Source organism: Coenobita brevimanus, chromosome 26, assembly GCF_032717465.1.
Source record: "Coenobita brevimanus isolate Jiangsu-jjx chromosome 26, ASM3271746v2, whole genome shotgun sequence".
NCBI classification, from domain to species: domain Eukaryota; kingdom Metazoa; phylum Arthropoda; class Malacostraca; order Decapoda; family Coenobitidae; genus Coenobita; species Coenobita brevimanus.
In genome coordinates, this window is record NC_136979.1 from 8,611,846 (window position 1) to 8,626,134 (window position 14,289).

Here is a 14,289-nt window from a genome sequence, read left to right on the forward strand (position 1 = left end):
ACTCCATCCCTCCACCTCATCCTCGGTCTACCCCTCCCTCTCCCTCCCAAATATTAAAAATCTTTATTATTTATTTTTTTTGCAGAATATTTTTCTACGGCAAGGTAAAAATTTTTGGTTTTTGCCAAACTTCAATTCACCATTTTGACTTTTTAGTTTCTTTGTTTTCCTTTTTTGGGCATATTACAATAAAGTACAACTATTCAGCTTCAAAATAACACCACAACCAGGATACTATCATAAAAAGTGTACTTACACTGACTGATCAAAGAAAAAGATAGCGAAGTGACTAGGAGGATTAGAATCATAAAAAATTGTGCTTCTTTTTCCTTTCACTTTACCGTGCAGTAAATGGCAGAAATAAACAATCTATATATAATTGTAAAGATAATTTATTGTAGTTTTGCATGGTTTAAACCAAATTTATATATCTTTATTAGTTTATTTTTTCCTTAATATATTTTTTTTTCTAGCAAGGTATAAAATTTTTTATTTTTGCCTAACTTTAACTCGTCATTTTGACTATTTATTTTCTTTGTCCTCCAAATTTAAACATACTACGATAAAGTACAACTATTCAGCTTTAAAATGACACCAAAAACAACACTCTATCATGAAAAGTGTATTTACATAGAGTGATCAAAGGAAAAGATCGCTAAGCAAAGATGTGGGTCAGAGCGAGAGCGGCTGACTCCAGCACAGACATAATCTGCCCCGCCCAGAAACCTGATTGGGTTAACCTAACCATAATATCTCAGTTTGTTTGGGAAGGATATGGAAAACCAGCAGCCTGCAAGATGGATGGTGTCATGTCCAGTCCTAACAAACTAAATTATGCTTGGCCTATGGGAATTTAGGATGCCCTACATGGAATGTTTATGGAAGAAAAGTTGTGAGTGCATTCAAGTACTTGGGTAGTGTGATGAGTAAGGATGGAACTTTGGGGGATGAAGTGCATGAAAGGGTACAGCAGGGAAGGAAGGTTGTTGGTACACTGAAAGCAGTGATGAGAAATAGGAAGGTGAGTATGGAAGTTAAGAAGTCACAGCATGATAATATTGTGATCCCTACCCTGACGTATGGAAGCGAGGCGTGGACCTTGCAAGAGGGGAACAAATCAAGAGTGAGAGCAGTGGAAATGAGTTACTTGAGAGGAGCATGTGGAGTGACGTGGAGGGACAGGTTGACGAATGAAGCAGTGAAGGAACGTTGTGGGGTGGATGTGGATGTGGTTGAGAAGATTAGGAGAAATACACTAAGGTGGTTTGGACATGTGAAGAGAATGGAGAATGAAAGACTGACTAAGAGGGTGTATGTAGGTGAGGTGGAGGGAGGGAGAGGGAGAGGTAGACCGAGGATGAGGTGGAGGGATGGAGTTGAGAGGTATATGAGGGAGGGGGGGGTGAGTTGGGAGGAGGGTAGTCAAATGGTGGGTGACAGAGCGACTTGGAGGCGTTTTGTCTGCGGCCACCCTTTGCAGGATTAGGGAGTCGGGCTATAGATAGATAATTTAGGCCCATTTGTCATTCTTGGCATGAGTCTGATGAAAATAAAAAAAATATATAAATCATGTGAACATTGTATTTAATTAACTACATAGTACTGTAAAAGTATATGACACAAGCTACACTCATGCTGGAATGGTTGAGTTTGTGTGTAGGAGAACCTTAACAGGGTGCAAACATGTGCAAACACATGAAAGGACATATTATCCCTCTCTTAAATATCCATATACAGACAGAGCAGATCTAACGGTTTTGAAACTTTGGTTACAGCCAACCCCTCTTAAATATCTTGGGAGGGAGCAAGGCATAAATAAGTATGATAATCTTTCCATTAGCAGTTTGCCATTGGCTTAATTTGTTTTTAATCTTTTAACTACAAAGACATATTTCATTCTGCATATTTCTGGCTTACTTTATTTAACTTAAAAAGGACCTTTGTGACTGAAAGGATTAAATATTACCTTCACCAAGCTCTACTTGCTACAACCAGATGATTTTTTTTTTCTTTTTTTTTTTTTTAAAGTTTTGCAGGCTGCAGATGCACCAGAGTAATGAAGCTCTACCAGTATAAGAGGTACTGTATCAATTGTATATATATAAAAATTGGCCAGCATTAACAGGCACATACTACCTCTAGAGACACCTGCCTGTATAGTACTGTATAAGATGCATAGTGGTCAAGGCCAGGAAAGACAAGTAGATCAGGCAAACATCAATGTAACATTTCATTTTCATTTAGTTTTTAAAGGCTCCAACATGCTTGCATGCGTCGGCCTTGGTCACCTAATGGCAGGTCTCCATGCTACACGAACCATTGCAGCCTCCCTGTTCAGTCCCTTAACTCTGAGGACACACTTAATGACCTCGTTCCATGTCTTTCTCGGTCTACCTCTCATAACCTCACTCCCCATATTAACACTTCTCACCTTCCTCACCCACTTATCATCCCCCATCCTCTCCACATGTCCAAACACGAGAAAAATATGTACTGTACTGTAAATCTGTCTTGCAGATAAATTTTCTGTTATGTTTACCATTGCAGATGTTTTGTGCAATGATAAAATTAATGAGTTAAGATTGAGACTAGAGAATATGGTCAATGTTCCTAAAGTTATTGCAATACAGGAAGTTAAACCAAAAAACTGCAGATATGAAAGAAGTTTGGTGGAATGTATATATTGGAGGGATATGAAATGGTATAGAGAAATGTAAAATAAAAGAAGGATGAGGCCTATTAATCTTAATAAAGGAGTAAAATTTATCACTGCATAGTACAAGTCAAGGATCTATGAAAACATACGTGTGGAGATATTTTGCAAAAAAGGTCAGTTTCCTTGCAACCTCAGTGATGACACAAACAAGAATTTGCTACTGATGATACAAGAAATAGCTATGTAACACAGAAGCAAAATACAAGATTATTTTGGGTGACTTGAACCTTCCCAACATTAACTGGACAAACTAAACAATATACACAGGATTAAACTATTTACATAATATATGACCATAAGTGAAAAAAGTATGAGACTGTTTCCTTAGCTACCCAACATATTACAGACATATCTCAATATAGAGGAACCAGCACTAGCAACACCTCTAACCTAGTGTTCTATAATGAAGATACAGTAACTGGGGGAAAAAAAAAAAAAAAAAAAAAAAAAAAAAGGTTAGAATCACTACCGAGCAGGGGTGATCATTTATGTGGTGCCTACACTTTCAATGTGATTTATAAGAACAGGAGGAAAGGGAAGGAAACAAATATAAAGTATACAAGAAAGTGCTGGATACTAACTGGAATGAAGTCTCATCACTTGGTAATGACTTGGAAGCCAAATGGAATATACCGGTATTTAAAGACAGGGTACAGGGAGCAGTGGACTAATGTATTAAAAAAAAAAAAAAAAAAAAAAGGGGACAAATAATGCCTTGCCAATGAAGAGAAAACTATGTGGACTAAGATTAAAAAGGAAAAAAGACTCGCTTGTATTAATGAATAAGACGGACACATTATTATTTGTTTCTTTCATTTGTTTTTCATTCCTCTGTTGCTGTTAGGAAAAAAAAAAACTCGTGGAGATTTAGACAGTGAAAAACTGATGGAAACAGAAAATACATACAGAAAAGTGAACAATCAAGTTAGGAAAAAAACACAAAACACTGTAAAAATGAATGACCAACTCAGTGAAAAAGAATTAAAAATGCTAAGTCACACCCTAAACGTTTTTGGAAATATTCAAGCAAAATCAAGGACAAAATAAAGAATCCTGGAGCTCTATAGTGACAAGGGGAAAGTGGCAAAAATAGGTAGTGATACTGAAAAAGCCCAAGTGCTAAGTACGGTAATCAATTTTCATAAGTGTTTATCAAAGAATTTAATGGTGAAGTGCCACAAAGCTCTAAAAAGAATGTGCTACATGTAATATCCCCAAAATTTACTAGGGATAAAATAAAGATCATCATAAAAACTATGAAGAAGGGCAAGTCACAACATCCAGATAGTAGGGTGCTGTGCTGTACTGGATATGCATTCAAGGATACTGTACTGAAATAGGCTATGAACACACCAGGTAATATCTGAGCCACTGCAAATATTGCTTGAATACTGATTAGAGAATCAAATATTACTGGTACCACCAGACTAAAAGGTCACCAAAATTACAGCAATACATAAAAAAAGACATAGGAGTAACCCAGGAAATTAACAGCCAATCAATCTGACAAGTGCACAGTAATTTGTAAAATTATGGAAACACTTTTGAGAGAAGAATTATATCACTCTATTCTATCTATCTATCTATCGCCAGACACCTTAATCCCATAAGGGGTGGCTACAAACAAATTGCCTCCATGTCGTCCTGTCCCCCACCATTTCATTGCCCTGGTCCCAGCTCACACCCCCCTCTCTCATATACCTCTCCACTCCATCCCTCCAGCTCATCCTTGGCCATCCCCTTCCTCTCCTCCCCTCCACCTCACTCACATACACTCTCCTCATCAGTCTCTCACTCTCCATCCTCTCCACATGGCCAAACCACCTCAATGTGTTTCTCCTAACGCTTCCTATCACATCCACATCCACACCACAATGCTCCTTCACTTCTTCATTTGTCAGTTGGTCTCTCCATGTGACTCCACATGGTCCTCTCAAATAACTCATTTCCACTGCTCTCATTCTTGACTTCTGTCCCTCCCAGAAGGTCCAAGCTTCACTTCCAACGTTAGAGTTGGTATCACAATACTGTCATGTAATAACTTTTTCACTTCCATGCTCACTTCCCTGTTTCTTATCACTGCTTTCAAGGAACCAGCAACCTTTCTTCCCTGTTGTACCCTTTCATGCACTTCACCCTCTAAACTTCCATCCTTACTCATCACACTACCCAAGTATGGTACTTAAACGCACTCACATTTTCCATTTCCTCCTCATCCAACCTTCACTGACTTCACTTCTCTTGAAGACCATAACTTCACTCTTCCCTACATTCACCTTTAGATTCTGTTTCTTACACACTCTCCCAAACTCATCCACCAAGCCTTGCAGCTCCCCTTTGTCTTCACGTAACAACACAGTATTATTTGCAAACAACAGTACAGTGAGTTTCCAAACACTGCCCTCTCTCACTAGGGCCACTCCAACATCCACTGCCCTACCTTGTATCTCTTTTTTAACCCCATCCATATACAGACTGAACAACCATGGAGACATGACACATCCTTGTTTCAGTCCAACCTTCAAAGAGAAAAATTCACTCAGTTCACTATCCAAATGCACTGCAGCCTTAGCACCCTCATACAGCCTACTCTTCACAGCATTCAGCAACTTCCCATCTACTCCATATATTCTTAATACTTTCCACAATCCTTGTCTATCCACCCTCTCATATTTTCATTCATTCATTCATTGCCAGACGCCATGTATCCCAAACGGGGTGGCCAAGGCTTAGAGTTAGTTGTTTTACAGGGAGGGGCACTAATCCTCCACCAACCCCACTTGACACGTAGGGGTTATCCCGAGCTAAGCCCTGTATTGGACTATATAGCCCCGCTAGGGTTACAGGAGCGAGCTACCACTCCCGGCCCGGCAGCCCGGGCGAGGCTCGAACTCGCAATCCCCCGATTACGAGTCCGGCGCGCTACCACTGTGCTACCGCGCCCCCAAACTCCAAATCCATGAAGGCCACATACAACTTCCTTCCCTTCTCTAGAAACTTTTCCACTAAATACATAAGAATGAATATCTGATCTACACAACCTCTTTCCTTCCTAAAACCTCCCTGTTCTTCTCCAACTAATTCCTCTGTTACCGATATTTCCCTAACTCTGTCAATAAGTATCCTACCATATACTTTTCCTATTACACTAAGAAGACAAATGCCCCTATGATTACCATGCACTTCTTTTTCCCCTTTTCCTTTGTACAGGGGAAAAATTATACCTGACTTCCAATCCGCCGGGACTCTACCTTCCTCCCAGGCCAATCTGCACATCTTCCACATCAATTCTACTACTATCTCTCCCCCATTCTTCAGCATTTCACCATACACTCCATCAATTCATGAAGCTTTCCCCATTTTGACTTTCTTCATTGCTTCCACAACTTGCATCCTACTGATTTCTTCCTCTCTTCTCACATCCCTCCTTCTCTCAGCCATCCCCCAGCCACTTATACTTGCATTACATTCATTCTCTATGTTCAACAATTCCTTAAAGTGTTCTCTCCATCTGCTCACTTTCTCTCCCTTCTCGACTAGTAATCTACCATTTATATCTTTCACTCCCTAACTAACTTCTTCGGCACCCTGTCTAACTCTCTTCACCTCTTTCCAGAACATTTTCTTACATTTCCTCCACTTGACACTCAAGTTCCTTCCAAATTCCTCATCCACTCTCTTCTTACTCTCCCTTACTAATCTTTTCACCACTCTCTTCTTGTCTACATATCTCTCTCTCTTCAGTCTCTCAACTTCTTCCACGCCCCTGTTTCTCATCCACTCACTATATGCTTTCTTCTTTTGTGCCACAGCCTCTCTCACCTCTTCATTCCACCATGCTGTTCCCTGCACCCGCTTTCGTCTTCTCTTCACTCCACACACCACCTCACATGCTGCACACATTTCTTCTATGTGTATCTTGCACACACCTTCCACATCCCCCATCTGCTCCAATCTATATTTACTCAATCGCTCCTCCACTTCCCTTTTATATTCTGCCTTTTTTCCATCTTCTTGTATGTTTTCCACCCTCCTTGTATGAAGTACTTCCTCCTGTCCTTCCCTTCTTCTATTTCTCCATTTCCTTTGGACTTTGCTTCTGACCACCATCAAGTGGTGGTCTGAAAGTCCACTCCCCCAACCTCTATATACTCTTGCATATATTACACACCTTCTCATCCTTTCATCCACACACACATAATCAATCATTGCCTTCCTTTCATTCAATTCACCACCCACTTCTCATTACTCACCACGTATACCTATGGATCATTTTGTGCCTGAAGAGGGATCACCAATCCCCTTCCTGCACAAATGTCCACTAAAGCACTGCCATTCTCGTTAGTAAGAAACAGTTCAGTTTCATCACAAGAAGATTTACAGTTTGAGGCTGATCAAAGTTATGGACACCTGGACAGATGCACTTGATGTCTTTAATGTATCAGTAATTTATTTATGTCAGTGACATGATTTATTTGGATTTCATGAAGGTTTATGATATGGTGCCAAACAAAAAACTCCTTGAGAAGATCACCAGCTACTCTGTTTGGGAAAAAAAAAAAAAAAAAAAAAAAAAAAAAAAGGATGGTTAAAGGAGTTCCTAATCAATAGGAAAAGTGATGGCAAATGGAGCAGCGTTGGAATGGACAGAGGTGATCCATGGAGTTCCTCAGGGCTCAGTCCTTGGCCCCCAGCTGTTTGTTATATTCATTAATAATCTCCCACAAAGCACTGGTCACAACAGTGAAGTGAATTTGTATGCAGATAATACAAAAATTTACAGAAAAATTAATGGTAAGGATGACTGCACAAAGATACAAGATTTCTATGATATATATGAGTAACAGAGAAATGGCTGCTACATTTCCATCCAGAGACAATCAAATCTATGAGATGAAGAAGGAAAAATACTGAGGAACAAAACTGTCAAATGATAAAGACCTGGACAAATGTTCTTCAGAAAAGGATTTAGGAGTGATTACTGATGAAAAACTGGCTTTCTCGGACCATATTGCAGAAAAATAAATAAGCAAGTGGGATTATGGGCTTAATAAGAAGGGCATCCCCAAGTCTGAATGATGAGATGTTCAAATCACTGTACAGTAGCTACTGGTACTGTATGTAGCACTGGTGAGACCTCTTGAATATGCTAACCAGATCTGGAACCCAAACCTGGTGAAAATATTGAAGCAGTGGAGAATGTATAGTGCAGGACTACCAAACTATGGTATGACAATAATTTGGGATTACAACCAACCAATGGAAGCAGGAATTGTAATTTGTTCAACATTAAACTTATGGCAGCTACCAGGTACGAAATTTTAAGTTATTTTTCTTCTATACACATCCAATGCAAATTCACTTTTTTAGTGCTAAGCAAATGATTCACTGTGATGGGGCTGTTCAGCTTGCTGCTCCATGCATTACCACATCTACGTTAAAATTAGGTTAGGTTGGGTTCGGTTAGGTTAGGTTAACTAATTTTAATGAAGATTTTTGAAAGTCTGATATAAGAGCTGAAGATCTCCCCCCTCCCAATCTCCTTGTTAAGTACGTACAGTATATCAAAAAGCATTTGCAACAGTTGCTTACACATGAAAAGTGCTTAAAATTGCTTAAATTTAGTAACAAGCATACTAATTTCAGTGTTCATCAGTTGGTCGTACAGTAATTCTGGAGTGTGACAAAATACCGAATCAGTGGTCATTTATGGCACTGAACTGGCACTTGCGATTGGAAAATATCAGCCTTTAATTTTTACCACCATACAAGTTTATACACACCTAATTATCAGAAATCCAGACAAAATGTTGTGTCTGATTTAACTGTTAATAATTAATCAGGATTCAGAGCAAACACTTGCTAAAGTTAGCAAAGTGTTTTGTCTTTAGCTCGACAACTAGCTTTGACAGATTTCTACTTCGTATGGCTGACTACTGATTTAATATGAATATTTGCACCACAAATTGATACTGTATTTATGCAAAATGAAGTCTGTCAAGGCGTGCTGGTGATCTAAAGAGGAAATACCTGCTAATTTGCACGTTTTCACCCTGAATCCTGATTTGTAAATTACCATAATAGTTAAATTAGGCACAATTTTTAAAATGGACTTCAGATTATTAGGTGTGTATGAAACTATATGGTGAAAAAAAATGTATTTTCCTATTAATAGTGCCGATTTGGTATCTTGTTGCACCGGTAATTCAGAAATTTACCCAAACTGCCAACAGCCATACCACGTTGAGTACACAGCTTCCCGTCCGATCAGCGAAGTTAAGCAACGTTGGGTCTGGTTAGTACTTGGATGGGTGACCGCCCGGGAACACCAGATGCTGTTGGCATCCCTATGTGTCAAGTGGGGTTGGTGGAGGATTAGCGCCCCTCCCTGTAAAACAATTAACTCTAAGCCCTTGGCCACCCCGTCTGGGATACATGGCGTCTGGCGATGAATGAATGTTACCTGAGGTGAAAGAAATGTCATATGAGGAGTTGCTATGGATATTAAGTCTGCCATCTTTGACTAACAGATCTTATGGGGCTGTAACTGAGGAGTATAAAATCTTGAGTGGAAGGTATGATGCAGTGTTGCAAAGGAATGTTCCGGTTATGGGAGGGAAATTAAACAAGAGTAACTCAAAGAAAACCTACAAAAAAAAAAGACGAAGACTGAATGTAAGGACATATTCCCATGCATGTGGAACGATATACCAGAGAATGCAAAATCATCTAAAACTGTGAAGGATTTTGAAAGAATGCTTGAAAATTTTGGGAAACTCAGAAACAAAAATTCGGTTACACAACACAACCTCCACCTCATGTTGCCATCATCAAGAAATTTAGTCTGGATACTAAGCTGGAGTTACAGGCTCAGAAGAACCTGAGAAAAACTAACTTACCATCTCTTCCAAACCCTCTTTGTACTTTGTAACAAACAAATCGTGATGCAGTTCTCTCCTGGAACAGCTTCAAGGTATCATTAGCTTTGTCTATCGTCCGAACATAACCAAAAGTTTTCTTTAACGTTACATCAAAATATTCATTATAAGCGGCTGATGAACTGTTACAAACTTCTATTGTGTTTTCTGGCACAGAGCTCACTATTTCAGGGTCGACAATAATTTCTGCATTTATCACAGCTTCATCTTCCAGTTCACTGTCATCTTCTTCTTTTACACTACATGTTATTGATTCCTCCATGCCTCAGATTTGAAAGAATATCACCTACAAAAATTGTCAGTGTTGGCGTATGTGAACTATTGTCCGTGAGTTTGTTTACTTCCCGTGCCCAGTTCCTATCCAGTAACACTGTCTCACAGAATTTTTTTTCTTTATATTTGCATTTTATAAATAAATAAAATTTCCTACATTTCATATTAATAAAGGCATACGACTTCACTGAAGCCATGTGTGAGTACGGATAAGTTTATTTCCAGCATTTCTTTAAAAAAACATGTATTGTATTTATTATTTACTCCTATATATTAGTAAACGAGGCTAATTCAAATTATTAAATGCAAAAAAGTGGCTTAATGAATGAAAGAGTAGTGTAAGCTTTGATTTGATCTGTGACTGTTTATAAACAAACGTTGCCATGGTTGCATGTTTCAAAAGTGCGTTTGTGATGAGTATTATCTATTTTCACTCTTTAATGATGTACAGTGTGCTATAAGGCTGTGAACAGTATGTCCTACAAATTGGGTTCATTACTATAATACGTTTATTTACGGCATCTGATAAACTGACATGATGAAATGGGTGGTAGACTAACTTCCGTATCGCCTGTCATTGGTAATTTAACAATAGCATGAAGTTACTGCATGTCATAATTGTATTTTATATTTGCTAAACTTTCTGGTGCTGGACAGGGAAGCCTTCACGTAGTGACATCAGTGTCTTGTAGTTCCACTGTTTGGTCATACAAACGTTCCCGCATAAAGCTCTATATTACTCCGGAGGAAGTTGGTGATTTGCAGAAGAGTAACATCAACCTGTAATCCACGAAGTTCATGTACAGATGAGCCTGGAGCCACAGCAACAGCAACTACATCATTGTCATTCAAGAGTGGTGGTTATGGAGGAGCATGCCACCATTTTCACTGATGATAATATGTATGGAAACTCCAAAGCCCTCCTTTATCAATAATGACATTTTTATTTGGGTAATCCTTAAGGAGACAGAGGATCATTATATTTTGCCTTTTTTTCTTTTTTACCTTAGCTCTTCATGGGATTCTTTGGGTATTTTTGAATGCATATTTAAGTTTCAGCATTTTTTCTTTCTTTTAAAAGTGGTTTTGGTGGTAGGTGGTGGTGACCATCACCTACTCACTTGATGTGCTCTCGCTGGCTCGTTCTGTTGCTCTGGCTCGTACTTCTCCTTGACCAGTTCCTGCACTTGATTGTTTTCCTGTTCTTACTCACCTTTTCTGTGACTTATGGCAAACTTCCTGGAACTCCCTTGTCACCAGTAAACTTCACCTCGTTAAACTTTCTGTTCTTCCATGGTCTTTTTCCACTCACCCCAATTGTCGACGGAAGACTGTCCTTGCTCATCTTCACTTGGGTCTCATCCACCTCACTCATGGTCACTTAATGAGTGGTGATCCGCAGCCATTTTGTTCACTCTGTAACTGGCCCCTGACTATCCGACACCTTTTTCTGGACTGCCCATTCATACTTCACATCCGTCGCTCTGCTTTTCCTTTTCTCTCTTTATTACCCCGCCCCTCATTGCTTGCTGATTTCCTTGGTGACTCCAACTTTTTCTATCTGTCTATCTATGTATTGTCAGACGCCTTAATCCCTTATAGGGGGTGGCCACAAACAAATCGCCTCCACGTCACCCTGTTCCCCGCCATTTCACTGCCCTGCTCCCGATTCACACCCCCCTCCCTCATATACTTTTTCCTACTTTTTCTGTTTCTAATAGTACCACTTTTCTTTCTGCTCTGCATATTTTACATCTGATTTAATTGTCCTTCTTTTTTTGCTACCTTAGTTCGAGACATCCTCTCTAGGCTTGGTGGTAGCTTTTCTCATTATCAGTATTCATTCATCTATTCATTGATGTAGTGCTGCCAACTTCACCCTTCACCTTTATCATTCCCTTTCTATGTCTGCCCTCCTCTCTTTCTTTTTCTCCCATCTTTCCTGTCACTTTGTATTACTCCTCTGTCCTTGTCAGTGGCTTTACATTTAGTGACAAACCTATTGGTTTCCTGTAACTCAGGAAATTATTTACAGTGCTGGGTGGTAATCTTATAACCAACCCATATGTGTTCCCTGCATGTCAGCAAGTGAGTTGGTGAAGGGTTAGTGCCAATCCCTGTAAAACAGGTAACTTAAAGACAGACGGCCGTCCCTTACTGGATTATGGCATCAGGATATTGATACAGTAGACAGATAGATAGATAGATACTAGGTAGATAGAAAACTTTAAAAAGTGATGTTTGTTTACAATCCCTAATGGCACCAAAGACAGACAGATGACATCTTGTGGTGCATGAAGATGGATGCCTTATTTGAACATCATTTTTTAATGAAATTGACCTTATCAATGCCTGTTATCCAAACCTAACCCTTTTTTTCATGACTTAACCCAACCCTCTTTATCCTAACCTAACCTATCCTATATTATGCTAACCTAATCAGACTTATCCTAACTTAACCCAGTCTATCCTTTAATTCATACTTTTCTTGTTTATTGATGGATTCTCTTCATACTGTATTTCCTGCTTCCTATTATATCCAGTCTTTCAAACGTAGTGTGTCAAGGCATCTCAAAATGATTGGAACTTGAATTTGTCTTTCTCTTGTGAGGAACAATTATTGCGGGCTCGAGGCCTTTGTTTCCTTCTTCGCATAAAAAAAAAAGCTAAAAAATGCACTTCTTTAATCCTCCACAAAGTCACTGAATCATTTGGAAGGTAGTTTTTTTTTTTTTTTCAAGTGGTGGTCCTATGTCTCCTTAAGGATTACCTTTATACTGTATATAGCTACATATTATATATATATATATATATATATATATCTATCTATCTATTGCCAGATGCCTCAGTCCCGTTTGGGGTGGCTACAAACAAATCGCCTCCAAGTCGCCCTGTCCCCCGCCATTTCACTGCCCTGCTCCCAACTCACACCCCCCTCTCTCATATACCTCTCCACCTGATCCCTCCATCTCATCCTCGGCCTCCCCCTCCCTCTTCCCCCATCCACCTCACTCACATACACTCTCTTCGTCAGTCTTTCACCCTCCATCCTCTCCACATGGCCAAACCACCTCAGTGTGTTCCTCATAACGCTTCCTATCACATCCACATCCACACCACAACGCTCCTTTATATCCTCATTCGTCAGCCTGTCTCTCTATGTGACTCCACAGGCTCCTCTTAAATAACTCATTTCCACTGCTCTCACTCTTGACTTGTGTCCTTCCAGCAACGTCCAAGCTTCACTTCCATACGTTAGAGTTGGTATCACAATACTGTCATGTAGTAACTTTTTCACTTCCATGCTGGGCCACCCAGCACTTTCGTTCCTCTTGGTACAAAAACCCTTCATGTAAAATATCAGTCTTATACTGTAGTATTTACTGGTGCCCCAAAGATCCAGAAGTTCACACTCTGTGTCATCTGGGCTGAATACCCTGCTGGCGCACCTAGGTCCCCTTTACGGTGTAAGTATTTGCCGCTCATTGGGGGGATGTCTTGGGAACTGATCCCCCGCTCATTGTTGCCTAGTTTGAGAGGTCACGGTTGCTTTTTGAGTGTCTGGGAATCACTGACAATGAGCCTTTATGACCTGGAACAGAAACTGCTGCTGCTCCTCATCTTTGGTAATGACAGGGGTTGCAATTTCAGTGACTTGAGGCATTGCTCGGCTTTCTTGTAGTCATCTCGTTCAACCAATGTGGATGGGTTGACATTGAGGAATCCATTGGAGGAGCCAAGGAAAAATGGAAGGCAGTGAGTGGCGCTCATTATGAAATCAGAGAGGTTCTTCTCTCGAAAGACAGCCACAAGCAGCTCCAGAGTCCTTCTCTTCTCAGGCTCATCGCTCTCCTTGTTCTCCAGAGCTGTGACCATGGCCCTCTTCCTTTCAAAGTCGAGGGACTCATTGAAGAATGCTAGGCCAACCAGCTCCTCAGAAACGTACCAGAGATGAGGACTGAAGGCCTTCGCAGCAGTGGATGAGAAGTCCAAGTCACCATAGTCCAGGATGTCTTGAAGAAACTTGAGATTGTTCTGAGGTACAGAAGCAGCAACTGGTGCTATGAACCAGTATGGGATGTAAATCATGATGGCAAGTATGACAAACCACTCAGTTGTGGCAAGCTCTCGCACAGTGAGCTTGAATTGCCTGCGAAAGAGGTACATCTAAACTGAGTAGATGATTATGCCCATCCAACGGGCAAGGTGTTAGGTGCCAGGCCATGAAATGTGGAAACCACGAGGAGGAACTCCACTAAGGATAATCATCATGAGCTCGAGCAACTCCCAGTAATCTTCCCGTGGCTGCTGGGTGGTGAGTTGAAGATGGCAGAAGTTGGTGACCTTGCTGTAACGGGTAGG

General features: G+C 40.2%; 2 protein-coding genes and 1 non-coding gene across 3 annotated transcripts in view; 2 read left to right on the forward strand and 1 right to left on the reverse strand.

Moving 5' to 3' along the window:
- The window catches only part of LOC145394151 (uncharacterized), a 64,128-nt gene extending 54,212 nt beyond the window's left edge, over positions 1–9,916 (reverse strand). The window contains exon 1 of the mRNA XM_080268131.1: positions 9,616–9,916. Within this exon, the coding sequence (XP_080124257.1) occupies positions 9,616–9,916 (301 nt within the window). The remainder of the gene's footprint in view (positions 1–9,615) is intronic.
- LOC145394293 (5S ribosomal RNA) lies at positions 8,942–9,060 on the forward strand. The gene has a single exon (XR_013896365.1). It is a non-coding gene; the product is annotated as a 5S ribosomal RNA (ribosomal RNA).
- Positions 9,917–10,315: 399 nt separating the features above from the next.
- The window catches only part of LOC145394175 (trichoplein keratin filament-binding protein-like), a 112,278-nt gene continuing 108,304 nt past the window's right edge, over positions 10,316–14,289 (forward strand). Inside the window, exon 1 of the mRNA XM_080268158.1 lies at positions 10,316–10,329. Coding sequence (XP_080124284.1) covers positions 10,319–10,329 — 11 coding nt within the window. The 5' untranslated portion in view covers positions 10,316–10,318. The remainder of the gene's footprint in view (positions 10,330–14,289) is intronic.